We start from the raw sequence: 26,062 nt of genomic DNA, 5'->3' as shown, positions 1-26,062 counted from the left end.
AATTCTGAACTGAGTTTCTTTTTGTTCAACCCAGCATTAGTAAAAGAAAAAAAAAAAAGGACAAGTTTGATTCACCCTTTGAACTGGAATATCAGTTCTTTTAGTCTGTTAGATCAAAAGTATTTGGAAGGAGTTTCTTTTCAGCTTGGCAGTGGTGTGACCTTGGGTGACTCTGTGCTGTTGCCCCTAAAACTTCCATCACCACTGATGGGATTTTTCAGCAGAGCAAAGGTAACAGGGGTTTCCCCAGCTCTCTGATGCAGCAGTGGAGAGGGGGAGGGAAACTGGGTGGGAGGGTGAGCTGGAGAGGGGCTGAGATGTTCTCTTGGAGATGGAAGTGGAATGGGAAGCGGTCCATTCAAGGGAAAAAGGCAAGAAGATGAGCTTGAGATTTGGTCATTATTTATGCTTAAGTCTGATTGCTCCACATGAGCAATGGACAATATGGGGAGGGGAAGGACACGTTTCCTCCTGCACAGCCACTGTTACCCTGCTCTGTTTCCTCCTCCTTTCCAGTCCTTCCCCTCAATAGCAAACCCAGGATTCTCAGTCTTCCAGAAACTGTATCTAGAAAATTTCAAAAACAATTCAAGAATGAGTGTGCCAAAAAAAGCTACTAAAAACTCATAATTTTTTTTTGTTCTGTTGAGGAAAGGTGTAAATGAGGTGGTAAAATATACTTCCAGTTTAAAAAGGCAAGGTTGGTTGTTTTTGTGTTGATTTTTTTTTTGTTTGTTTATTTGTTTGTTTCCATAGTATAATGGTAAATACTGCTGTAACTCGGCTAAGAAGTGAGAACCTGGGGTTCTGATCCATGTTGCTGAGATTATTTCTTCTACTTACCCAGTCACATTTAATGAGAAAGATAGAAGCACTCCCTGGAGCAATAAACTTTGCCTGGAATACTCCCTCCTCAGTCTTCCTCCTGGTCTGAAATATGTTCCTTCTGTGTTCTTTGGTTTTGACTGCGTTTTCCATGGCAGTCATCCAACTTTAAAAGCAGTTGTGAAGAACCTTCATGCTCCCTTACAGATGAGGCTTTGATTTTAGATATGGTTTCAGAAATTGGTAGTCAATGGGAGAAGTAATAAAAATGACAACGTGAAAATTCAGAATACAGTTTATAATGTTTAAATCCTAAAAGGTGCCTCCTTGATATATAAAAGACTTTCATTTATTGTCTTTCCATTTACCATTTTGAACACATCTTTGGAATACATTTTTCATGTATTTTAAAGGCCAGTAGTGTGAGTAATGCTTCACACAGTGAGGGAATATAAAATGTTATAATCAAATAACATGCAGTGCTTTCCTCTGAGAAGTGTCAGGTTACAGTATTCTGATCACCAGCTATCTGATTTTTTTTCTCATTTTTTTGTCTCTTGATCAGAAACAAATGCTTTCCAAACCTAAACCCTGCTAGGTCTTATGGCTGCTGTTTTTATATAAAAACTGGAAACGAGACCATTCAGCAGTGCCCATGGAATTTAGAATTATAACTACTAAAAATATGGACTGATTTTGTTATGCTTGCATCTCTCATTCATAATTGTTTCAGATTTGACTTTCAGAACTGTGCTTGCCCTTTTCCTGTGTTTTTTAATTGCAGATAATTGAGTTCATATGCTCTGTTTATTATTATGTGTTTTCTGCAGTATCTGATGAAACATATGTTGCATTCTTCACAAAAATGTGTCAACTCAATCTTCCTTTCACCTCTTTCTTCTGGACCTTATGGCTTTAAATTGCTTCTAATTTTATTACTTCAGTCATGCTTTTATAGCTGTGAAATCTGATTGTCCACAAACGTGGATGAATGAAGGTATTGTTCAGTTAATATATTTCCTATTGGCTGCAGCAGTTTCCATTTTCTCCTCTCATTTGTCTTCTATTGTGCTCCTTCCCTATTACCTCTACATCCAAGAATGCTTTATGTCAGAAAAAAACACTTTTTTCTATGTGTTCTGAGTCTGTATAGCTCATAGAGAAAAATCATAGTCAACCACTAGGATTGTCCTTTATAGATAGATGGGAATGGCAAAAATTATGTGGAGTTTATAGGGTAAGATTGAAACAAAAAGGAATAGGTAAAAAAATTTTCATTATAAGTTAAGAGAAACTTTCAAAGTGAAAGGAAAGATGTTCTGGAAAAATCCAGAAAAAGCAGTGACAAAGGCAGAAGGTGATGGGGGAGTTGTAGGATAAATCTGTCTGCTTATGATAAGTACTGGAGGACTGGGTGCTGTGGTTGTAGGTGGAAGCAAGTAGCTAGACATCATCATCTGGGGATCCTGCCAGGCACACATTCCTGTCCTGAGTATAAAATAATCTAGTTTAAAATAGGGATCATACCCCAGTATTAAAAAAGTAACTTTTGGCCTATTTTTAATTCTATAGAAAGGATTCCTTAAGATTGCAGGGTAGGACAAACTGTTCTTTTTTTCATTTGTCTTTCTTTCCACTTTATTTCTCAGTTTCCCTTTTGTTTTCTGCACTGTGATTTTCCTGACTAATCCCATCTCCCTTTTCTCAGAGAAAACTAAAGATGTGTCATTTCATTGCTGTTTGCTATTTTTTTTCCCCAATTCAGTTTGAGGTGGAAATGCTCAGTTTACTCTAAAGATCTGAATTTATGGAGCAGGTATGCTCAAGCTATGCTAACACAGAAATCTGTATGGACTCTCATACACCTGCTGACAAGTACATCAAAAAGATGCAACTGAAGATGAATCCTGATAGTTCATCACAGTTTTTACACCTCTCATGTTTCTTCTTAGGCTTCCAGGGTGACACCTGTACTTGCAGCTCTCTGTAATGACTGCTGGTTTGGGGTTTTTTTCTGTTCTCATAAAAAAATCTAACAATAATTACTGTTTATGAACCTTTTAGAATACAAAACATTCTGATCTACCTTCCTGTGAGTTGGTGGGGGGTCTCTAGGTGGATTTTTGAATTTTAAGCTCTGAACCAGAGTGTTATTTTACATCATGAACTTCTGGTATCTCTTTATCTCCCTGTGTAGAAGCTCTTGAAATTTTGCAGCATTCATGCATCGAGGGGCTATGTTCTATTAACAACTCTATGATGGATTTCCAATTGAAAATGAAATGAAGTGTGAGGATATTAAAATGTTTCCAAGTCAGGTTTGAATTAAAGATCGTTAAAGTCTCTGAAAATTATTTTTTAGAATGGATTTCTGAGTTTTGGAAATACAGGCTTAGTTTTCCTGTAGATTGATGCTTGGGGCATGATGTAAAAAATTCTTGAAGTTCTGTTAGGGTGTAAAAATAACTGGACTGGGTCTCAAATATGGGTTCCTGTAAATGATATGTGCAGATTATGGGAATGGATAGTGGAAATGAAATAACTATTATTTAAAAGTGCTGTTGAACCTTCAGTCTTTTGCTCTACATAAACCTGCAAGTGGTCTCCTTTTATTCTTCTCTTAGCTTTTCTCACTGTAGGTTTATGCCATAGGCTTTCCCTGAGGTTGTGACCCTCCTTGGTCTGCTTTTCTCCTTTCTTATGCAGTCTCATGCTCAAGTACCTTTTTCAATTTTAGTATTTAAATTTTCCATACTATTTTTTTTTCTCTTGGACACAACCCCCTACTTTTTTTAATGCTGACATCCCTGTTCTCTTAGTCCCAGTCAGGGTGTTGAGTAAAGGCTTTTTAATTTCAGCAGTGGTTTCCCCCCCACCACATTTTTAATAATACCATTAAGAACAGTCTTTGTGCCTCTCTTATTTTCATAATCTGCTCATTTCTTTTATCCTCAGGTTCATCAGAAAGAAGTCTGGGTGATGGGCAGCCAGCAATATCTTTTGCTGTATTAAACTCCAGGGTGTAGTGTGCTTAGAAACATGCTCAGTTCAGAGCCCTGTGGTCTCTGCTTCTGTGGAGTCATTCACAAACAGGAACCAAATGGCATAAAGAGCATAAATTAACAGGGATATAAAGCAATGCAAAACTGACCCCTTAAAACCATCAATCTCACCATCAATCCTCAGGGATTTCCCTGGGTTGACAGAAGTAGCTTGCTGCTCCCTCTGCTCTCAGAGCTTGTTGGAAACTTTTGATAAATTTTGTTATAGAAGATGTGTCATGCTGGAAAATATCAACCCTTTGAGGCTTATCTCAAAAAACCCCATCATTTGTATCTGAACTTTTTGTCAGACTATTTTTTAAATGTGATAATAGAGAATGATTGAGCTGATCTTATTGAACTTAGTGCACAGTGCCTGGGGCATAGATAAAATCTACCCATGAACTTGCTTGGCTATGCATTATTTGTCAGCCTCTTCAAGCCCTACAATGAAAATAATATCCAGAATGATGAAGTATGTCTGCCTAATAGAGAATGCCACAGGAATTTTCTTAGCATCCTTCCTTCTCTATGCCTGTTAGAAAGTTGTGTGTGCTTTTCAGTTGTTGCTCCTTTCTCTATCTGATACATTTCACTCAAATTTATTTATCTCAATCCTTTTACCTCAATCTGCAGAAACCTTTTAAATGATTTAAGCTCCAGAGGTTAATTTCTGGGACTCACAAGAAATACTTTTTCTTGGGTCAGTTGCATTCCTTTTAGTCCCATTTTATGATTCAGTCCAATTTTACAATAATTATTTAAACAGTTATTTAAAGATGGCAGCTTTTCCTAGCAATTGCCACTGTAGTTATTTAAATAGTTTTGTCTTCTTAATGTGATCATAGAATCATAGAATTGGCTGGGTTGGAAGGGACCTCAGAAATCAAGTCCAACCCTTGAAGCACCGTTGCGGTTGCTAGACCATGGCACTGAGTGCCACATCCAGGCTCTTTTTAAATCTCTCCAGACACGGAGAATCCACTACTTCCCTGGGCAGCCCATTCCAATGGCTGATCACCCTCTCCAGAAAGAAATTCTTTCTCATCTCCAACCTAAACCTCCCCTGGCACAACTTGAGACCCTGCCCTCTTGTCTTGTTGAAAGTCGTCTGGCAAAAGAGCCCAACCCCCCCCCTGGCTCCAACCTCCTTTCAGGGAGTTGTAGAGAGTGATGAGGTCTCCCCTGAGCCTCCTCTTCTCCAGGCTGAACAGCCCCAGCTCCCTCAGCCTCTCCTCATAGGGTCTGTGCTCGAGTCCCTTCACCAGCCTGGTTGCCCTCCTTTGGACCTGCTCCAGGACCTCAATCTCCTTCCTGAGCTGAGGGGCCCAGAACTGGACACAGGACTCGATGTGAGGCCTCACCAGGGCTGAGTACAGGGGCAGATGATGAAATAGTCTACTTGTTTTGAACAAGTAATGTGAGTTTTCATGTTCCCAACACCAACCACAGCCTTAAACATCTCAAATGTTGATGTTCATGAGCTCTTCAGTTCAGTGCAGGGTAATCACTTGTTTAGTTTATTCCTGAAGGATGTTAAACTCTGGAGTAGCTGAGAGCTGCAGACCAAGAGGGATTACAAATGGTATTGTAGTCTCACATCCAAAACAATTTGCTTTTGAATTGAAAATTAATGTGTTGTTATACTTCAGTGTATCAGTAATGTTTCAAACACACACTATTAATTAGAAAATTTCTTTCTAAAACATAACATTTGTGAAAAAATTGGTTTAGATTTTCATAGATACAAAACTAAATACCATAAAGTTCTGTATTCTTGATATTTTACTGTCCCCTAGGAAAGAAGCAGTTGGGTTAATTAAAATTATACATTTCAGTGGTCTGTGAAGTGAAGGAGATGATGTGCTATTGGATCTCAGTGACAACTTTGACTCTAAAATACATACTAGCTTTAAGGTTATCCATTATGCTTTAAAATACAAAGTGGTTCATGTTCCATCACTTTATCTACATGTCAAAAGTAAAGTGAGCCAAATTGAAGTGAACTAGACTGTCTGTATAATCAGTTCCAGAGAGACACAGCTCTAATAGCTGAAATATAATGGGAAAAGATCAGGCAAGATCATAGATGGCCTTTTCTGGCCTTGAAATCCATTAATATGATGAGAACAGTGGTCATCCTTCCACAGACAGAGAACAAAATCCCATCTGCAAGTGAAATGAGAAATGAATTTAGGTGACGTAGCAGTAGAGATGTAAAATAAAAGTATTAGGGAAGGGAGGATGAAGATTTAACAGCCATTTAGGTGAACCTTTGGGAAATTCTGAATAGCACTTTTAATGCATATTTATATTTAAGTATACAGCACTCTACAAAATGCTCTCTAAATTTACTAATGATTATAAAATGTCCAAATAGAGATTACTACTGAAATGAACTAGTTTCCATTATGAAGAATGGATTTTAAAGAACTGTAAACACAATTTGGTATTTTAAGATAAGGAATAACTGATGGGTATTATTATTATTAAGGTGGGAGTAATGCAGATAGTGAGAAGCCAATTGCTTACATATCTAAACATACCCAGTGAGTAGCTATGGGTTTTTCAGATCTGTAATTTTAAGATCTAGTATTGTGAATACTTTTATACTTGGAATCTGCAGTGTGATTTGGGTCTATACATGGATTTAGAGTAGCTCCCTAACAGTGCTTTTACTTTAATGACAGGGGGACCACTCTAAAGTGATTTAATTAGGTCACAGATCAGTTGTCATGTCTTTCTAATCTTGGATATGTATAACAAGAGACAATCTAGAAGAGATGCATAAATTAGACCATAGCTTTATTAATTTATTCCATTTGAGACCTGTCCAGGAATGGTACATCCAAGCAAGCTGTCATTGCTTCCTTAATTATTTCCTGGTGCTTGGAGTGTAGTCAGCATTCCCTATAGATCATGGCTGTTCCCTGAGTTGCTGCTTTGTGCCCACCATCTTACATCTCTTAATAAGCACTTGGAGGCTTTGGAAAAATGGCATTTCCTCAGAGTATTAAGGATTAATACTGGAGGTTTTAGTGAAATAATGGCTGGCACTGTTTGCCTAATGAAGAAAGTGTATGGATGCTGCAAGATATCAGGGGCAGTATTTCTCATAGCTGAGAATGATACCTCCTAGAAAACTGCAGGACTTATCACCTGTGTTTCAGAAACCTAATTGTTTCATGGAGCTGCAGAAATTATTATAGGAATGGATATTTGATGCAATAAGAGCTGACCAAAGTGCTGCCTTTCATCTGTCATGGCTCATTACAAAAATACATAAAGGAAAAAAAGGGACAATAGGAAGCAGCGGAAGAGGAATAGTTACTTAAATTGAAGGTCAAATGGGGCATGAGAAGAAATAGATATGAATTATCTACAAATATGGTCAGAATGGAATTAAAGTGCCTGTAATGTTAAAAAAAAAACCCACCAACCTGTCAGATGTTCAGAGTTCATTTGGGAATGAGTTTTCTACTTCCAGGAGAATTAATTGGGGTTAAATATCTGAGCTGTGTCTAAGCTGGAAGTTTGATAAGTTTGTGAGTGTAGTTATTATCATGTTAAGATTATTAATAATTGTATTATGACATGCCTGTCTGCAGTGCAAAGGAAGCAGACCTGATGACTGAAGATGTCTGAGTTTCCTGCTTTGACCCAATTTTCACTGGAAGCAATTAATATAGATGAAAAAATAACTTGAAATTAATTTGGAAAGAAATAGATAACTGAAAGTGAGGTTATCTTTTTCCAGATAAAAAGGGTTCTCTGAGAAATAATTTGACTAGCTGTAGCTGCAGCATTACCCTTGGCCTAAGAGTGGTTTGATGCCATTGCTGTACAAGGATAAAAATGCTAATTGGCATTGAGATAGACAGTTCATCCTCCCCAATAACACCTGTTTTTCTAGGTTATTAGATTTAAATTGTGAACTACTAGTTCTTTTTAAGTTTTAATCAACCTCCTATGAGCCTTTTTATTAATACTTAAACTGTTGGTTTTAACCTCTGCATATATTATCTGCCATCCACCAGATTTCACTTGCAGATACATTTTCTGGTTGTGTCTCCTTGGATAGCCAAGCCTAAGAAGATAATTTTCCTGTTTGCTTTCCTGCTTGCCATTTACCAAATATTATTTCCTTTTTTTCTTAGTTAACTATTAATACTTATTTGAGGCTGGTAATTATTACAGGCTGGTAATTTGGCAGAAAGCTGTAAAATCTCTTGAACATCAAAATGGAAGTTAAACAATTTGTAGACATCAGATTCCAAAATCCAAAGCTTGCCTTGGGTGCTGTTTCATTTTGGATGTACTTAAAGTTGAAGTAACTTTCACATAGAAAAGTTTTGCTGCTGGGTCATGGAATCATAGAATAATTTGGGTTGGAAAGGACCTTTCAAGTCCAACCCTCCTACAGTGAGCAGGGACATCTTCAACCAGCTCAGGTAGCTCAGTCCAACCTGATCTTGAATGTTTGCAGGTAGGGATGCTCAGTATCACTTCTCTCTCATCTGAATCTAACACATTGTTTAAATACCAGAAGGTTTTGCTGGGCTTTCCATACCCATTTCCATTTATCCCCTTGGCTTCCATCACCTGCTCTGAGAGTGCCTGTTGGATCAAACTTCCTACAAAAAGCTGTGATAGTTGGCTGAAGGAATAACAGAAGGGAAAATGATGCCTTCCCAATTGTTGCACTGCTTGGATGAATGTAGTCATCCACAATTTGGATCAGATTCCCAGATTAAGACATTTACATTTCACCCGTGCACTCAAAACTCTTCTTTGGTCACTCTCAGCTCCTCCTTTAACAGGGAATATTTTGAGTCCCTGACTAAAAATTATTAAAAAAAAAAAAAAAAAAAAAATCTGTGGAAGTGTCATTCCCAGTTTTTAGCACACTCTCTGCTAGAGTTGCTGATAATTTTTTCCAATAACTGTTTGATTTCAATTATGTATCAAAAATCCTTTGAGGCCTTAGAGTTCCTTGTCATTTCTCTGAAGAAAGGAGGTACCTGGAAGTCTGACTCTGCAATAGAATATTCAAGCATGTTCAGAAATTTGTTTTGTTGTCTCCTTATCTGACAATGTTTGTTCCTTAGCTCTTAAGAAATCTTTTGAGTTATAGCAATTTCTGAGAAATGAGCTTTTTGATTTATTGCACTGAAAGTGTACATAATCAGCTTATCAGCCAAGATACAGTGCACAGAAATCATAACAACACAGTCCTAATGGTAATAAGGAAAATGTTCTGAAGGGAGTTATACACCTGGGTTGTCTGAAGTCTCTTCTACTCTATTTATAGTGTCTTAGGGGAGGTTGTGCCATCTGGGATTTTGTTTTGTTATAATGGTCTTAAAAGCCATGTAAATGTGCTTTGGTTTCACATTAGGAGTGGGTTTTTTTCTGTGTTTCTATGCTGGAGACAAACAGGTTTTTCAATAATAGCAAAGTTTGGGTTAATATAAAATCTCATTTGAAATGGTGTTTGCTCCTCTTTCAGCCTGATTTCCTAGGGAAATGATGCTTGCATAATTATTCATCTCTTTCTAACTCCTAATTTTTGTCCAGTATCAACCTACGCAAAAAGATGTAAAAATAATTTTAAATGCCTAAAAAAAATAAATCAGCGAGTTCTGTTTCTGCCAGATTGAAAGTGTCATGGAGGAAAAACAGTGGTGTGAGTTTTCAGGCAGTATAGTAGCAAAAATGAATATAAACTTCTTAATTCAGCTACACAGATACAATTTTTTTATTAGATGAATAAATTGTGGCTTGAAAAGAAGATTGTAACAAACTTAAATATAGAAACTGTTAAAAGTTTATGATGCATTTAGTAAAAAAAAAAACCAAATCAGTTTTTTCAGGGGACCTCAGCATTTTGTATCAAATTTACTTCTATATTTAGAAGATTCATCTTGGATGTTTTAATCACAATTAGGGGTCAGTTGGCTTTAACTTCTGATGTTACAATAATGCTTGCAGTATCCTTATGTGTATAAATATTTTAGTTTAAATTTTTAGCTTATTTATTGAGTTAGTTATATTTTCTGGGGGGAAAAAAATAACAAACTATAAGATTTATTTGAATTCTTTATCTTTTTTTACAATTCCAGGGGAAACAATGAGAATTGCCTCTTCAGAGTTTGCTGATGACCCATGCTCCTCGGTGAAACGCGGCACCATGGTGCGGGCTGCTCGTGCCTTGCTCTCTGCTGTCACCCGCCTGCTCATCCTGGCTGATATGGCTGATGTCATGAGGCTCCTATCACATCTGAAAATTGTAGGCATTTTTATTGTCATGTGCAGGTTTTGCATGTTCCCTGTGTAGAAAAATAGGGAGCAGATCAGCGATGGATGTCACTGGTCACGTTTCTCACTCTTTTTATTTAAAGTTTCAATGAAGAGGTGGGAGGTGACACATGGCTGCAGTGATCTTATTCATGTTCTGATTTAGCAAAAATGTGCTAAAGTTTTTGGAGGCTTAAAGAAAAACTTTCAAATGTCTCCAACCACTAGTACTGCTCTTAAGCAGCTCACTGAACTGATGCATTAACTCACCTTGCATCTTATCCCAGTGGTTTGCTATCTCAGTACTTGTGAAGTATTGCTATCTTGTGGCTAAGTTTAGGTACTACAGTTATTCTATTTTTTTTTTCCCTCTGCACAACTTCTGGATGTATCAGAAGATTGAATCTTTAATTTAGAGTGAGACAGTGTCTTATCAGCCATCTAGGAGGAAAAATAGATTAAAGAGGAATTAAAGGTTGCCAGATATTTGGTATGGATTCAATTTGGCTGCCATCATTCATGTTTTTATACAGGAGTATTAAAAGACTTAGAAGTTGAAACTGGCAATATATTTATTTTGTTGCTAGTTATTGGACTATATTAATTTTGTTGCACAAACAGAATCCTCTGAAATAAACCAAAATGTTTTAGGAAGTCATACACAGAATACTTTAAGCCTGCAATGTTTTGGGTTTTTTCCCCTGTATTTTTCATGTCTTTTAAAGTGTTGCTGTACAATGACATGTTCTGGAAAAACAGTGAGAACCCTTCAACTTGCAAACAGTGCAGATAAGGTAAATAGTTTGAAAACAGTTTTCATAATGGAAAAGGCAGATTTTTCTGTACAGCTTTTTGTCAGCTCTGCTGGAATCATCAGAATGCTGCTCTCCCAATTGGCAGCACGTGGCTCGGATTCTGTGCAGTGTAAGCACTGTCTTCCTCTAATATGCTTTTAATTTTTCCTCACTATAATCCTCCATGCTACTGTAATTCAAATACTCCTTTACTAGAGAGACCAACACTTCAATATTAGAAATAAGAGATTTGTTTTAGATATTATGGATAAAAATCAGATTCATGCTCTTTCCAAGACAAAGACATATTGCTCTTACATCTGAGATTTCTTCCTTTCATCACAGCAATGTATTTATTTATATTATTTATTTAAAATAATATTATTTATTTAAAACACTAATACTGTTTTGGAGGTGAGTGTATTTCCTTACCCAGGTTGCACCCTAGGTTTTAAGGCCAGTGTCTGGCAGTGTAGTTTGGAATCTCTGCAATTGTCAGATGGTGTTATTAATCCTGCTTCAAAGAAGTCAGGCACCTCTGGTTGTTTTTAGCAAAATTCAACTTAAAGACCTTAAATTTGATTTTTATTTTCAGGTTAAAAAGATTAATTTACTTCTGAGGACCCTTAGTGTAGATTTTCTATTTTACCACTTTATAATGCATCTAGTTATAGATGAATAAAAAAAAAAGAATTATTAGGGAAAAAAGTATTTATATTTAGAAAACTGATACAGACTCTTGTAGTAACTCAAAGGTAATATTCAAAGAATGGTGTAAGTTAACCATAAAATTAATAAGCTGAAACCTTTCTGCATATCCAAGTTATGAAGCTTCATTCATACTGAAATGTAATTTAATCAGTCTTCACTGAAAGCATGTCAAAGGAGTCAGTAGTGCTTCAGACTTCACAGGAAATAGGGTATTTTAATGTTTTAGAGCAAATATAAGCAGGTGCTCTTTGGAAGGGTATTTGGTAATTTCTTTCAGAATATTTTGGCATTACTAAAATTAGTAATAGTGCTAATGGCAGTGAGACTTGCCTAACAGTCAGAATATCTGATATTAATATAGTATGTGATCATGCACATACAAATTTATGAGTCTGTTTTTATTAATTACGTGGTAGTTAATCAGAGGAACCCATCTCTACAGCTGAGTTGTGCATTTTTGAGGGTAGGGAACTTGTTCCAACATTAATTTGTAAAAGAAATTACAATTTAAAAAGGGGGTTGTGCTCATGTTCTTTCTAGTACTTCTCGTAACCAGTTTATTAATTTTGGAATTTCATGGGCTTGTGCCCAGACTGATAAAATAAAGAATGATCAAGATTGTTGAAATCTGTAACAAATTCTCCAACAATTGCATTTAATAGGGAGCTGGCAGGACTTACAGAAAAGTGAATCAGTTTGTTATGCCTGTTCTTGTCATTATAAACATCTTAAAGAATAAAGTTTCAGGTTCTTTAATGTAACTTCTGCTTGATCTGAGAGGCAGATGTTCATATTTTGCTAGGAATCCTGCAAGAATAACTGAGTTAATACAGTGATGATACTGAGATTTGTGCTATGGGTTTAGACAGTGAGATCAGCTTTAAAACCTGCCATTCTTTTAGTAAAAGAGGTAATTGGATTCTGAATAAGGTGTGACACTCAGTATAAAATTTCCAGCTTGGCAGCTATAGCTTTATGTGCTTGAATTCTACATTTTTCTATGGAAATGCAATTTGTGATGTAGAAATAGATTTTGTGAATGTGTTTAAATCCACACTAAGCAGAAAAACCTACAGTAAGAATATTCTTGCTGGTAGGAAAAAACAGTTATAGCAATACAAATTATACAAAGGCAAGTTCTGTACATAATTGTGCTTTTCTTAATTCATTAGCAACCAGCTCCTGCTGAATTTCTGGATTCCCCACGATGTTTGGAGAGAAAGCTGCAAAACTCTGTTCTTTAGTAGGAATGTGGCAAAATTGGTGGTTTCTGTGGGAAAATGTTTTGTGGAAAGCCTATCCAGATTCTTGTGAATTGAAGCTAAAGGTTTTAGAAAGAAGTATGAAGAGAAGCTTTTCAGCTCTCTGTTTGTTTGGAACTGAATTTTTATATTGTGAGGGGAAGAAATACAACTTGGAGTTTTCATCTAGTCACAGGAAAAATTCCTTTACCTGTTGCATGAATGGAGCATTTTATCCCCTTCAGATACTTTTGCTCTATATAATGTAAAATTTCACAGTAGATTTGCTAGACTAACTTGTTGGTATAACTGGGCTTTTATATCTTTGCCTGTGTGCTAGAGCATGCCTCAGTAACTGCAGGAAGGTTTTCTTTGGAGATTCTTTTTTAACATAGCTGAAAAAGGAAAGCTGGGAGCTAAGAAATAAAAAGAAGTAATGAATATATTCTAGGTTGAAACTATTGCTGTTTCACTTATTTCATCAAAGATTCAGTACTTTGGGTATATCAGGGTAAATTTAAACCTTACTACTAAGCTTGAGTTTCCTTTTTAGAATTTATTTCTAGTCCAGAATGAATAACTTTGATTTGTTGTCACATAAAGCCTGTTCTACAGCTTAAAAACAGTCATCTATTTTGTTCTAAAACCTACAGATATTAAAGATTTCATCTGCTAAGCATGAGTGGGAAAATTAATGTAGTTGTGCCTTCACATTAGTTATACATTATAACAAAGTACAGTAAGTGGAATGTAATGTAGAATGACAGCCAGACAGATCCTCTATTAAGAAACCTCATTAAAGCTTGTGAGACTATCAGAAAGCCACTGTACAGTACCCAAGCTAAATTGGGTCCATGTAATAAAGAGTAGAGGATTTATAGACTTTTTTTTTTTTTATTAAAGAGTGCACCCAGACTAAAATGCCAACACAACTGATATATTATGTTCTAGGTAGAGGAAGCATTAGAAGCAGTGAAAAATGCAACAAATGAGCAAGATTTAGCAAATCGCTTTAAAGAATTTGGGAAGGAGATGGTAAAACTGAACTATGTAGCTGCTAGAAGGCAACAGGTGAGTACACTTTAAAGCAGAAGTTGAGAAAGTAAGTATTGGTTCCAAAGATCTTGTATTTTATGTTCAAGTCTGATTTAAAATGTACTGTAAGTAATTTTTGAGTTGAGGCCTATAATTTTGTCACATTGATTTTTTTGGATGTAATGAAGTTTTAAAACAAGTTCTTTAAGAATATTTTCCTAGTAGCTTCAATTAATAACAGAATGATGGGTAAAAAGGCACATGATTCAGGAGGTTAAGGGTAGTTTTCATTTGATTATTCCCATTTAATTCTAAGATATGCTGATATGAGGTCTCTCTGAGAGCTGGTAAATCATGAAGCTCTACAGTAGTCTGGTATAATTCAAATTCTGGAAGAAGGGAAGTCTGCTTTCTGTTTAAAACCATCATTAGTAAGTTTCACATACTTAAAAAACCCCAAACAAACAAAAAACCCACTCAATTCACTACAAAGGGAGGTGGTAAAAAGACCAGAAAGTCACTATATCATTTATACAATGCCTAAAGTTATACAATTTAGCACTACAGGTAACTTTTTCCTCAAAATTCTTCATGGAAAGAGTCTCTGAATTAATTTGTGTACTGGATTACCACCAATCATTCACTGGTGTAGCCTCTGTATTGTGTAGCACACCAGAGTTGGGAAGCTGTTTTACCATATTTATCCTTTTATTTCTTTATTTTCTGCACTATGGTAATCTCAATCTGTAATATTTTTGTACTGCTGTTGTATTTTCAATGAAATACAACATTTTCAAAGTTTCCTCTCTCCAAAGATAGATCTAAAATAGAAGCAATGGTTTCTTACTCCTTGTGAATATTGTTAGGACTCCCTTACCCAGTGTTTGAAAGGCTTTCATGGACAGTGTGATACCTCCTGTAAATAAATACACTGATGAGTTAAATAGTAACAATAAAATGCAATCTTTTTCTGTCAACATATTGCCCAGTATCTGATGCTAATTGTTGGGGTAGGGGTGTGGTGTAGAAAGCATGTCTCTAAAACAAACTGTAGTATGAGCAATAGAGCAAAATATGAAGGAAAAGCTATAAATAATGAGGGTAATATTAATTAGGTCTTTAGGAACAAAATCATTTCTCCATGTAGTATTTTTTAGATTTTTTTTTTTTAAGGTCCATGTTATGTTGATAATGGAGTAATCTGAGAAAGTATGGCACTTGCTGCAATGGGATGGTTGTTGCTCTTGCATTGCTTTTCTGGAATCAGCAGACTGAATCCAGTTAGGGAGGAATAATTTTGAATGATTTATACAGATTTTCTGAAGGTCTTTGAATAAGAAAACTCTTTGGTAAGAACATACTGTGAGCAGAATGTAATGCAGAAGGAACAATCTTGGGCAGGACAAAGATTTCTTTCTGTGATTTATGGTGAATTCTGTCAGAGATTCCAACTCTGTAAAATTACAGGATGATATTCATGCAAGGACACTTAAACTGTATAGACAATACATTCCAAACATTTAATTTACAAGTCTAAAAATCATGTGGTTTTGTGTAGGAACTGAAAGATCCTCACTGCAGGGATGAAATGGCTGCAGCTCGAGGTGCCCTGAAGAAGAATGCCACCATGTTGTACACTGCATCCCAGGCTTTTCTCCGTCATCCTGATGTTGCAGCCACCAGAGCCAACAGAGATTATGTCTTCAAACAAGTACAAGAAGCAATTGCTGGCATCTCCAATGCTGCCCAGGCCACCTCACCCACTGATGAGAACAAGGGGCACACTGGCATAGGAGAGCTTGCTGCTGCATTAAATGAATTTGATGTGAGTATTGGAAGGGTATTAAAATTGCAGTGTTTCTCCATGTAATCTGCAGTGCTTTTCACTGTTTTCTGGAACAGAACTCTGATTTCTCTTCTCATTCAGGTCCCTTACCTTGGACTGCAGAGGCAAAGTGCAGACATTGATTTGTGTTATTTTTAATGAGGAATAGTTGTTTGCTGCTAATGGACTTGAATTATAAGGAGTTACTTGTGCTGCTATGCAGGGGTTGTGATAGAAAGAAGTCCTCATTTGCCTTGTTGTCCTTGAAAAATTCAGCTACTTAGCTCTGAATAATTCAAAGTCTGATCAATCTGGCAGTTTAGTTCTGTGAGCAAGATTTGTGGTTGGTTGAGTGGTAAAATCATGTTTGTCTGTCAGCTCTGGAAGTCAAGACAATAAAACAAAGATGGTGATGGAGCAGAGCAACCTGAAAGCATTAACATTTCAGCCTGAATCATGAGCTATGTTAATCAAAGATATGGAAAAAGCATCTTTCAAACATAGTTGGTACCAGACACTTCAGCTGCAGGCAAAGTGCTGCAGCCTCTATTCTGGCAATGGCTACAGTTTTGATTAAGCAACTTACATTTCTTTTTCCTTGCCTGTTCCATCTTGTCATTTTCCAGTGTTGCACATTTCAGGAGGACTCTTTAGGAACTGAAAATAATAACAGTATCTGAAGCAGTATCTGAAAATATCTTCCTCTTTCATTCTGACTTTGGGTTACAATTATTAGGGACTGGTTTCCTTTTCACTTAAATTAATACACAAGGGTGCAGTACAAGCATCTGTCACACCATCAGGAGCTACTCAATCCCGCTGTATTTAGGGCTCAAAGTGGAGGTGTATTGCAGGTTTCATCTCACCTTGTGTTGGACTGGGTTTGTCTTCTCTATCTGTGACTTGCTGTCATTGTGTCTGTCCTGAAGATGGAAGTAGAAAGACTAAATGTTAATACAGGAGCAAGGGAGCTCCAGTTCTGAATAAGATACTGAAAAAAAGAGAATGAGTATATAAATAATAGAAAAAGGGAAATGTGGTTTGAGGTGTAAACAGGTGTAGGAAGAGACAAGCAGAGTGTAAAACCATTCAGAACAACTGCAGGACCAGTTGAGTCCACTTTCATCATGCTTTTTAATGAATAAAACAGTACTGCCTGCTTTGACTTTGATTTTGCTTTTTTTTTTACTTTCTATATTTATGGTTTTTCATTTAAAAATAATAATAAAAACGTACTCTAGGTCAAACTTTAAGGAATTCTGCATTGTTTTCAGGACCTTCTCAGCCCACAGGTCCCTTATTGGTAAGGTGAGGATAATACCCCTGTGTGGTCTGATTGTGCTCTGGCTTTTGTGGGGGACTTTGCATGTTCTGGACAGCAGAGGTTTGACAAACAGTGATGGGCAACATGTGACTCCTCAGTCCCAAAGTGATGATGCTGCTGCTCTGGAAAAGGCTGTGGTTCAATGCAAAGAGAGTCATTGTGCTTAGTTGTCCTGATTTGAGTGATATTAGTGACAGCAAATTTAGAGAAGACTGAGACATCTGATTTTGCCCCCTGCCTCTTTGTGAGAATATTTGCTCATCACTTTCCTCCTCAGGTAAAGTCTGTTCTGCTTTACATGATGTTGCAGGCATGGGAGAAGTGTGTCCATGGTGTCACGTTCTGCTCACAATTACATGTGGAAAACAGCCTGGCTTTTGGGAGGATTTTTCTCTTTCTGATTTTAGGATACCAGGTGAAAACATTCTTCTCTGACTTAATGAGGATTCAAAGATTGAAACTGTTTTTTTATCAGCTTTTTAAAGTGTATTTCCTGTTTTGCCTCACTACTTAGCTCTTCAATGAGGTTTATTCATGCCATGTTTTGCAACAGAGCCAATATTCCCTAAACTTCAGGGGAAAGCCAAAATATGTAGCTGCTGTTATGGGGTGACTGGGAACTTGTGCTTTACAAGCAAGAAAAATTACCAAACTAGTGAAATGATGTCATGGAGAAAAGATGGTGGAGAAAAGAGTTTGATTTTTATGCTGATAATGTCAGGAAGAGAAAGGAAGTTAATAGTTTTGAGTGAAAATAATTTTAGAGCATATTTATTTTACAGTATCAGTCATATTGATTTAGACCAATTAGTATTTGCTGTGAAGTCAATACTAAACTTTGCATTATATGAAAAGACAATTCTTGATTAAAATTAGGCTCTTAAGATTTCTGTAATATTTAACACTTTTCAGGCTTCATTATTTCAAATTTCAGAATCAACATTTTGTGCCTTAATCTCCAGTGCAAATCATCTGAATACTTTAGCAATCAAAACACCACCAAGTGTAATATGAATAATTATTCTGCTTTCTGCACTTTGTTGTGTTTAAACAGGTGTCATGTTGATGTACTCTACACAATGGTGATTTGTGCTATAAAGTCACCTTTAAGTTACTTGCAGTAAGGTTTTGGGAAGAGTTATCATTTATTGCTTCTCAGAGATGTTTTTTATGTAGAGGGCAAGGCTGCCATTTGGGAGATGAATACTTTTTATAGAAAAAAACCTGCCTGATGACACAGGCTGTAAAATGAAGATCATACTCATATGGTGGTCCATTTATTAACACATTTCTCAAAAATATTCATAATCTCTTGGGAATATTTTGCAGGGCTAGTGAATGTAGTGCTCCTTATAGGAATGGAGGATCTAGTGGGTGTGGGATGAAAATAACCCAAAACATACAAACTGAATAGACAGAATACTGGGATACAACAACAAAGTGTGCTCCTTTTTTGTAATAAAAACAACAGTCAAAATGTGACTTAAAGATAGTGGATAAAAGTATCATTATGTGACTAACTTTAATATCTTGTTGCTTTTTGGATAAATAACTGTACAAGGTGTTCAGCCTGAGAATGGATTTAGCAGAATCTGGTATCTCAGTTTACTCATAAATATGCTCTTCAGAGAAATCATTTGTGATGGTGGAAATAAAAGGACAAAATGTGAGCTTCAGAAAAAAAGTTGAACCATTATTATTTTGGTATAAAAATAATAACAAAAACCTGCAAAAATTGTATTGCACATTCCAGGTAGCAACTTGATGTCAGAGTTGCTGAGCTCTGTATTCTAGGGAAGCAGGGTCCAATGGCTATTTTGGTATAGTAAAAGTTACATATTTAATTTAGAGACACCTGTGTCACTGTGCACTGGAGAAATGTGTTGTAAATGCAGATAAATTGGTATGTGAGTGAATGAAATACAGGTTTGCTTTTCCTTTATGGAGCTGAAGTAGCTTTTAAACAGGAATGTTGTCAAGTCCCATCATTTCTCTCCTGTGAAGGCAGCAGGATGCATCGTGGGGCTTCAAAAGCTTCTACTCAACAATGAGGTACTTTGGCACTTTCTGAACAGCTCAGACCTCCCCCGAGGAGGGAGAATCAGGGAGTGCTCATTCCTCATGTGGGAAGAATGTAATGAACAGCAGTGCAATCTTGTATTTTACAGTATACCTAAAAACTTTACCTGGTTGCAAAACTATGTGTTTGAGGATGCTGAACTTGATCTTTCAAGAGAAGAATAAGCAAAGTAAATTTTCACAGAATCACACAGAATCACAGAATCCTAGGGGTTGGAAGGGACCTCGAAAGATCATCTAGTCCAACCCCCCCTGCCAGAGCAGGGCCACCTAGAGTACATCACATAGGAACGTGTCCAAGCGGGTTTTGAATGTCTCCAGTGAAGGAGACTCCACGACCCCCCTGGGCAGCCTGTTCCAGGGCTCTGTCACCCTTACAGGAAAAAAATTTTTTCGAATATTCAACTTGAACCTCCTGTGCTCCAATTTACACCCATTACCCCTTGTCCTATCACTGGTCACTACTGAGAAGAGCCTAACTCCATCTCCCTGACACTCACTCCTTACATATTTGAAAACATTGATGAGGTCACCCCTCAGTCTCCTTTTCTCCAAACTAAAGAGACCCAGCTCCCTCAGCCTTTCCTCATAAGGGAGATGTTCCACTCCCTTAATCATCTTAGCTCTGCGCTGATGCAAAGGGGCTGAACAAGCTTTTTTCCCCATGTCTTTGCTACCTTTTCCTGCCCAATACAATCCCTTCTCTGTGCTACTTTTTTTGGTGTTTTTTTCCCCCAGAATTTTCCATTCAGAGCAAGAGTAGTTTAGCAATAAGAAATCCAGATTGAGTTTAGATTGGGGGTAGATTCAGACTGAATATAGGGGAGAAATTACTTACAATGAGGATGGTGAAACCCTGGCCCAGGTTGCCCAGAGAGGGGGTAGATGCCCCATCCCTGGAAACTTTCAAGGTCATATGGGGGCTGTGACCAACCTGATCTAGGTGAAGATGTCCCTGCTCACTGCAGGGCTTTGGGCTAGATGACCTTTACAAAAGGTTCTTTCCAACCATTTTATGATCCTGTGATCCTAAGTTCTTTTAATGACCTGTTTCAAAAGTTTATTCTACTTCTTTATTCCTGGTTGGCTTTAGATGTTATGGCTGATGTTTTATCTGTGCTGCTTTATGTACAGGAGTATAGTGTGGAAATGTCAGCTCCAGATTACAAGGAGGAGCACTGGAAATGGCAGGAATTTTGGTACCAGAGGCACAGCAGAAATGAGACAGGGCAGCACCCAAACTTAAAGCAGTCGGGAGCACTTAAAGAAGTGAGAATGGTGCTGCTGATCCCTATTTTCTGTCTATGAGCACCATCTAGTGGGTTTTTTTGGTTTTTAAATTTTATTTTATTGAAATTTCATTATATTTGAAATGCTCCTGTGTAGTGATTTACTATTGTAAAAAGTTTTAGCAATAAAAAAACCTACTACTTGCAAGTTTAATCATTAACCATTTAACCATTTTGCCACCTCTCCTGATGATATTCCAACACACAGGATGCTTTAAGTGTTTTCCTGTCAAACACATTTAACCATTTGTAGTGGGACAGTAACCAGTTGGGTTGCAAAGCAGTTTTGTTTTGGTTTTTTAATGAACTCTGAATTAAACAAATTTGTAAGAGAACACCCAAAGGAGGAAATGCTCTTAAAAAAACCTAATTGACTTCTCCATGGAGAAATATGTTTTCTGTAGAGATAAAATAATTCAATTAGTTTTAAATTTTACAGGTTGTTTATTTCATAATTAGTAAGAAATATGATTATATGGACTGTTAATTTAAAAATGTATTCATTTTTTTTCAGGTTCCCTTTATTAACTTATGTAATGGAATTTCCCAGTTATTTTTGGGAATATTTTGAATATGTTTATTTTGAATATGTTTAGTTAGCACCTCTGAGATGGGAATATAACTCCTGTATGTGATAAATGAATGTTTCCCAATGTTTAGGGCAGCAATATCTCCATTTACATCCAGAGAATGGACTCAGAAGAGGAGGGCTTGGGGGCTGTTCCTCCCTGGGCATGGCACTGTCACACTTCTCATATCTGTTCCAACTCCAGCTCTGTGGTGTGTCTGTGAAATGCAGCATTGTGACAGGTGGAAATGTTTGATTTATCACTAAAATAGCATTGTTGGCACTCTGGGGGGCACTGACATCCATACACCCACACCTCTGAGCACACTGCATTTGTTTTCGCCATGGTGGAGGCACGTGGGGCACAGAAATAAATTGAACACTCTTATTAATAAAGTCTTAGCTCCAAGGTTGTTCTGAAAACCACTGTATCTCAGTATATTAAATGCTTCCCTTTCCACCAAGCCAGTTTTTCATTCTGCCTTGTGGTGCTGACTTTGTTTATCTAAGATACCTATCCATCAGTTTGAGGTTTTAATAGCATTTGTCACCGAGTTTTTGTTGCCTCTCTGACTTATTATTAATTTTGCAGTGGCATTTGCTTTAGAAGATGTATTTTCTTTGTGCTAAATCACTGGGGAGCATGTGGGGAAATGATCTCTGCCCTGATGCTAAATAGATGAATTAATAAAGTATAAAAGGAAGATTTGAGACCAAGGTATCTTTCTCCACAGTCACTCAACAGATTAATAAAAGGATCAATAAAGGACTCAAAGTCCTGAATTCCAATTGTCTCTTCTGCTGTATTGTGGTACATGGTACATCTCTTGCATTTACTAGGATTGTCTTAGGTACAATTTTTTGTAAAACTGTCTTACACAGAAGTTTCTTACTTGAAAGGTAGTTCTCTTCTAGGTAGGATAATTCCTTCACCTGCAGAGCTCGACCTAGGCAGTGGTGTGGTTGTAAATGATCTTTTCTGGCTTAGATGCTGCTACATTTTCTTCTATGAATACTTTTCAGACTTTGTGAGTTTTTTCTGCTTAGCTTCCCATATTACATTCATAACTGTACTATTATGCCTTTTCTGTTTTTAAGAATCTAAAAAAAAAAAATCAGTTCACCTTCCCTTCCATGGCCCTGAAGAAGTTGCTGAAACTTCCTTAAGATTCCCTACTCGTGGCAAGCAGTACATCAGCAGATTTTTCATGGAAACTAAGACAATACACAGAATAAATTTTGGCAAGATCATGTGCTTAATTTGGAAAACACAGATAGTGATAAAGTAATCAGAGTTCTTTTGGAGTTGTAAAATGGTTTTAAAGATGACTTCAGTTTTGGTTTCCTTTATGTTTCTAATTAAAATTGAAGAGATACTCTAAGCCAGAGACATTTCTTCATGTTTCAGTGATTATGTGCCCTCTGGAAATGCAATGTGTTTGTGGAAGGTGTGTGGTTATTTTCAATATTTTTAATTGAAGCATGAATAACTTGATATTTAAATTTTGAAAGTGGTGCTTTGTAGTTCATTAGTGTTTGCAGTAGTTTCTTCCTGTTGGAGCAAGATGAAGTGTTTAATTAGTATGAAGAAGTCATTTTCCTGAAAGTTTTTTGGGTTCTATGAAAACATTTCAGCTGCTCTGCAAACATAACCTTTATATAACTAAAAAAGGAGTGTACAATGGAGTGTAAAAGATAAAATAGTTCATTATAATATGCCTAAAGAACATACTATCACAAATTTATCAGTTTCCAAGTAAGACTCCAATTGGATTTGAATTAATTCTCTTGGACTGGTTTCAACAACTGAAGCCAAAAATTGTGTATGTTGATAACAAATATACAATTTCTGCTGATATGTCTGGAGTTGTAAAGAGGCTTGAATCACTTCATTAGAAGGCTTGGATCATGGTGTCTGTCCTTGGTTTCTGGCTCTAATGTTACTTATTAGAAATGTAAAACATTCCAGTTCATTTACATTCATTGTTCATTAACTTGCTTTTGAGAAGTGACAGGAACTTAAGGTTTTTGAAGAAATTGATTTAGCTTGATATCCTTCTAAGGAGGCTTTATTTCCTTATTGACATCACGTTCATATATGTGTAAGAACTTTGCCAATAACACCATCTGAAGTAGAATTTGATACCACGTTTTCTCTGAAAAAGAGTAGAAACTTCCAGGAGTAAAAAAGAGTTTCTCTTTGGGAACTGATTGTGGAAAGCTGGCATCTGGCAGGTTCTCATCCCCATTCTCTTCTTCCCAAGACTCAAGAGCTTGATGTGAGACATTATTTCACATTCTGGGGAATGTTGCATTTATTTCTGTTAACCCAGTGCTTCGTGGAACGTTACACTATCTAGTAGAAATTACTCTGATTTTCCTTTTTATTAAATCTTCATACATTTCCTGATCTCCTTTAGTGTGTTACTGTTTAACTGCTTCTCATTGACTTAAGTTACAGATTTCTCAGGCCTTGATCTTCTTTCTCTGTGTAGTAATGAGAGTTGTGGGTTTTATGTGTGGAGTTAATTGGAAGCTTTAATGAGAAAAAACCAGAACTTTTGCCAAAGCCTCATCCTGCTTAATTATGCAAAATATATTCATTTAGACTCAAAATTTAACATAGAATATGCTGAGTGTGTTCTGATTTGTAATAAGCTGATATGGTTTTCAGTTTTGGAGGCAGAGCTAGCTTATAAATAGTGTTCCTCAATCCCACTTTGCATTTTAGTAAACTGTGGTGTATTTTTTCCAACTGACTGTGTCATTTGGCTGGTGCTTGTTGGTTGCTCTTGGATGTGAAAGGATGCAGACTAATCATAAAGCTATCAAAGTGTTGTGAAAATTAAAATGGTTCATTAAAAAGAACCCGATGTGCTCGAAAATAGGTGTGATTATTAGAAAACCAAATGCTTTTAACTTTCAGATATGCCTCTCATATTCCTAATTCATGATTTGATTTCTTTTAAAGCTCAAGCAAGAGGTACATGGCTTCCTGAGCATTTTTAGACAATATGCAATTAGGAAACTTTTTTTGCATGATTGCAGCAAAAGGTACTGAATCACACGGTGTTGTTAACCTACCTGTAAGTGGGAGTAGGAGATTATTCCTTTTGTATTTGTTACCTAGAACAAAGGCAAAAATCAAGACAGAATATAAGCTAGTGGTGACTCAATACTCAGAATTTTATATAATGTTCTACAGTAATAGGAGTGAACTCTTTGGTTTAGCCCCATCTGATGTGAAGTAATAAGTTTGATATATAAAGAGCACAAGTGTGAGCAATTACCATAATTTAAAACTGAAATGTCTTTAATAGAAAACAGACTTGAAAAATTAGAATTTTTTTTTTTTAGTGGTGTAGAGATATTTTGGTAACCAGGATGTTTGTTTGACTAAATAAAAACATTTTTAGGCTGTCTTCCTGCTGTTATCTCTTCACTCTTGAGTAATCCAGCACTTTTCCTGGTTTAGAAACAAAGATTGCAAAAGCCCTTAGAAAAAGATACTTCAGCTCTCTGAGATGCTTCACATTTTTATCTGTGTGATTTTCTAATAATGGGTCTTTTTTGCAGTGTTATTGACTCTTCCTCCTTCTTGTTTTCATTCAGTATTGAGGTAATCTGTTCAGTTGACTTTAGTCTGTTAATGAAACAATCAAAATGATGGAATTAATTAAGGAAAAAAATTCTGCTTTCTCTCTGCTCATCAATAACTTGCACAATTTAAAAAATGCTTTGAATATTTACACCTCCATGTGAATTTTCTTACTATCCAAGACATTTTCAGAAGATTCAGGAAAGTGTAATGCTTTACTTCATGATGAAATACATAATGTATAATATGTAGAGGAAATAATGCCCAGAGGTATTACATGCATACTATAGTAGATTGTATTAACTTGTTTCACATTATGTGCTTCCCAAATACATATTTGAATACACATATACATATGTACATTCCCACTAAATGTTTGAACCAGTTGTACTGCTCTTGACAGCCATCTTTGATAGCTGTGAGTTGTCAATTATTTGTGTATATGATTATTTTTAATTTTATTTATATATTAGAATTTCAAGGCTATAGTCTAGCTACCAAATGCCTGAAAAAAAATCAATTTTAGAGAACTAAGAACCCTGTGAAACTTCTGAGATCAAAGATATTTAAGAAATCTCAAAACCCCTATGCCTGGTCTTAATTTTCCACTCATATTTTGCTCTTCACTGTGGTTTTTGGCTTGTTTTTTTTTTTTAGAACAAAATCATTTTAGACCCAATGACTTTCAGTGAGGCTCGCTTCAGGCCATCTCTTGAGGAAAGGCTGGAGAGCATCATCAGTGGAGCAGCTCTGATGGCAGATTCCTCCTGCACGCGAGACGACCGCCGGGAGCGCATCGTGGCCGAGTGCAACGCCGTGCGACAGGCCCTGCAGGATCTGCTCAGCGAGTACATGAACAATGTAAGTCCCACCCTTTCATTCCTGCCTGCTTTTTTTTCAGTAGATAATTAAGCCTTTCTGAAGCTGGGTCCTCTAATTTTTAATAATAATAATAATAACAACAATAATAATAATAATAATAATGCTGATGGGTCTTTGTGCCGAGAGTAAAGGGGATGCTGTTTGAATGGGTTGTTTTGATGTTAAATAATTCAACTTTTGAATATATATTGCTTGTGTCTGACAGAAGTTTGGTGCAATCAGCAGCTCCCAGAAATGTTTTTTTACGTGCAAAGGAATTGAGTGCTCCTCATAGCTTCTGGATGCAAGTTTCTTCTGATGTAATAAATAGCCAAAAAGTTTTCCTTTTGAGGTAAAATAGTTTTCAAATGAAAAAAAAACAAAGGGAAGTGACATAAGTGGGCAACAGCCTTAGAATGAGTTTCTTAACAGAGTGAGGACATAATTTTCTGTATGTTTTCCTCTGTGTGGTGGTGGCCAATTATTGTTTATTAGGATGTTACCTACCAATGCTCAGGTGAAGTCAGGGTTGTCTGAGGTTGTCTGTTTGCTGTGTGGGTTAAACCACTAAAGG

The 26,062-nt window shown here is 36.5% G+C and overlaps 1 protein-coding gene across 1 annotated transcript in view; it reads left to right on the top strand.

Annotated features, from left to right (window-relative positions):
- Positions 1-26,062, top strand: part of CTNNA2 (catenin alpha 2) — a 381,969-nt gene that overhangs the window by 40,827 nt on the left and 315,080 nt on the right. The window contains 4 exon segments of the mRNA XM_030450894.1: positions 9,989-10,155; positions 13,861-13,980; positions 15,503-15,769; positions 25,285-25,488. Of these exon segments, the coding sequence (XP_030306754.1) occupies positions 9,989-10,155; positions 13,861-13,980; positions 15,503-15,769; positions 25,285-25,488 (758 nt within the window).

The sequence above is a fragment of the Calypte anna genome, chromosome 4B (assembly GCF_003957555.1).
Source record: "Calypte anna isolate BGI_N300 chromosome 4B, bCalAnn1_v1.p, whole genome shotgun sequence".
Lineage (NCBI taxonomy): Eukaryota > Metazoa > Chordata > Aves > Apodiformes > Trochilidae > Calypte > Calypte anna.
This window is presented reverse-complemented; position numbering and strand designations above follow the sequence as displayed.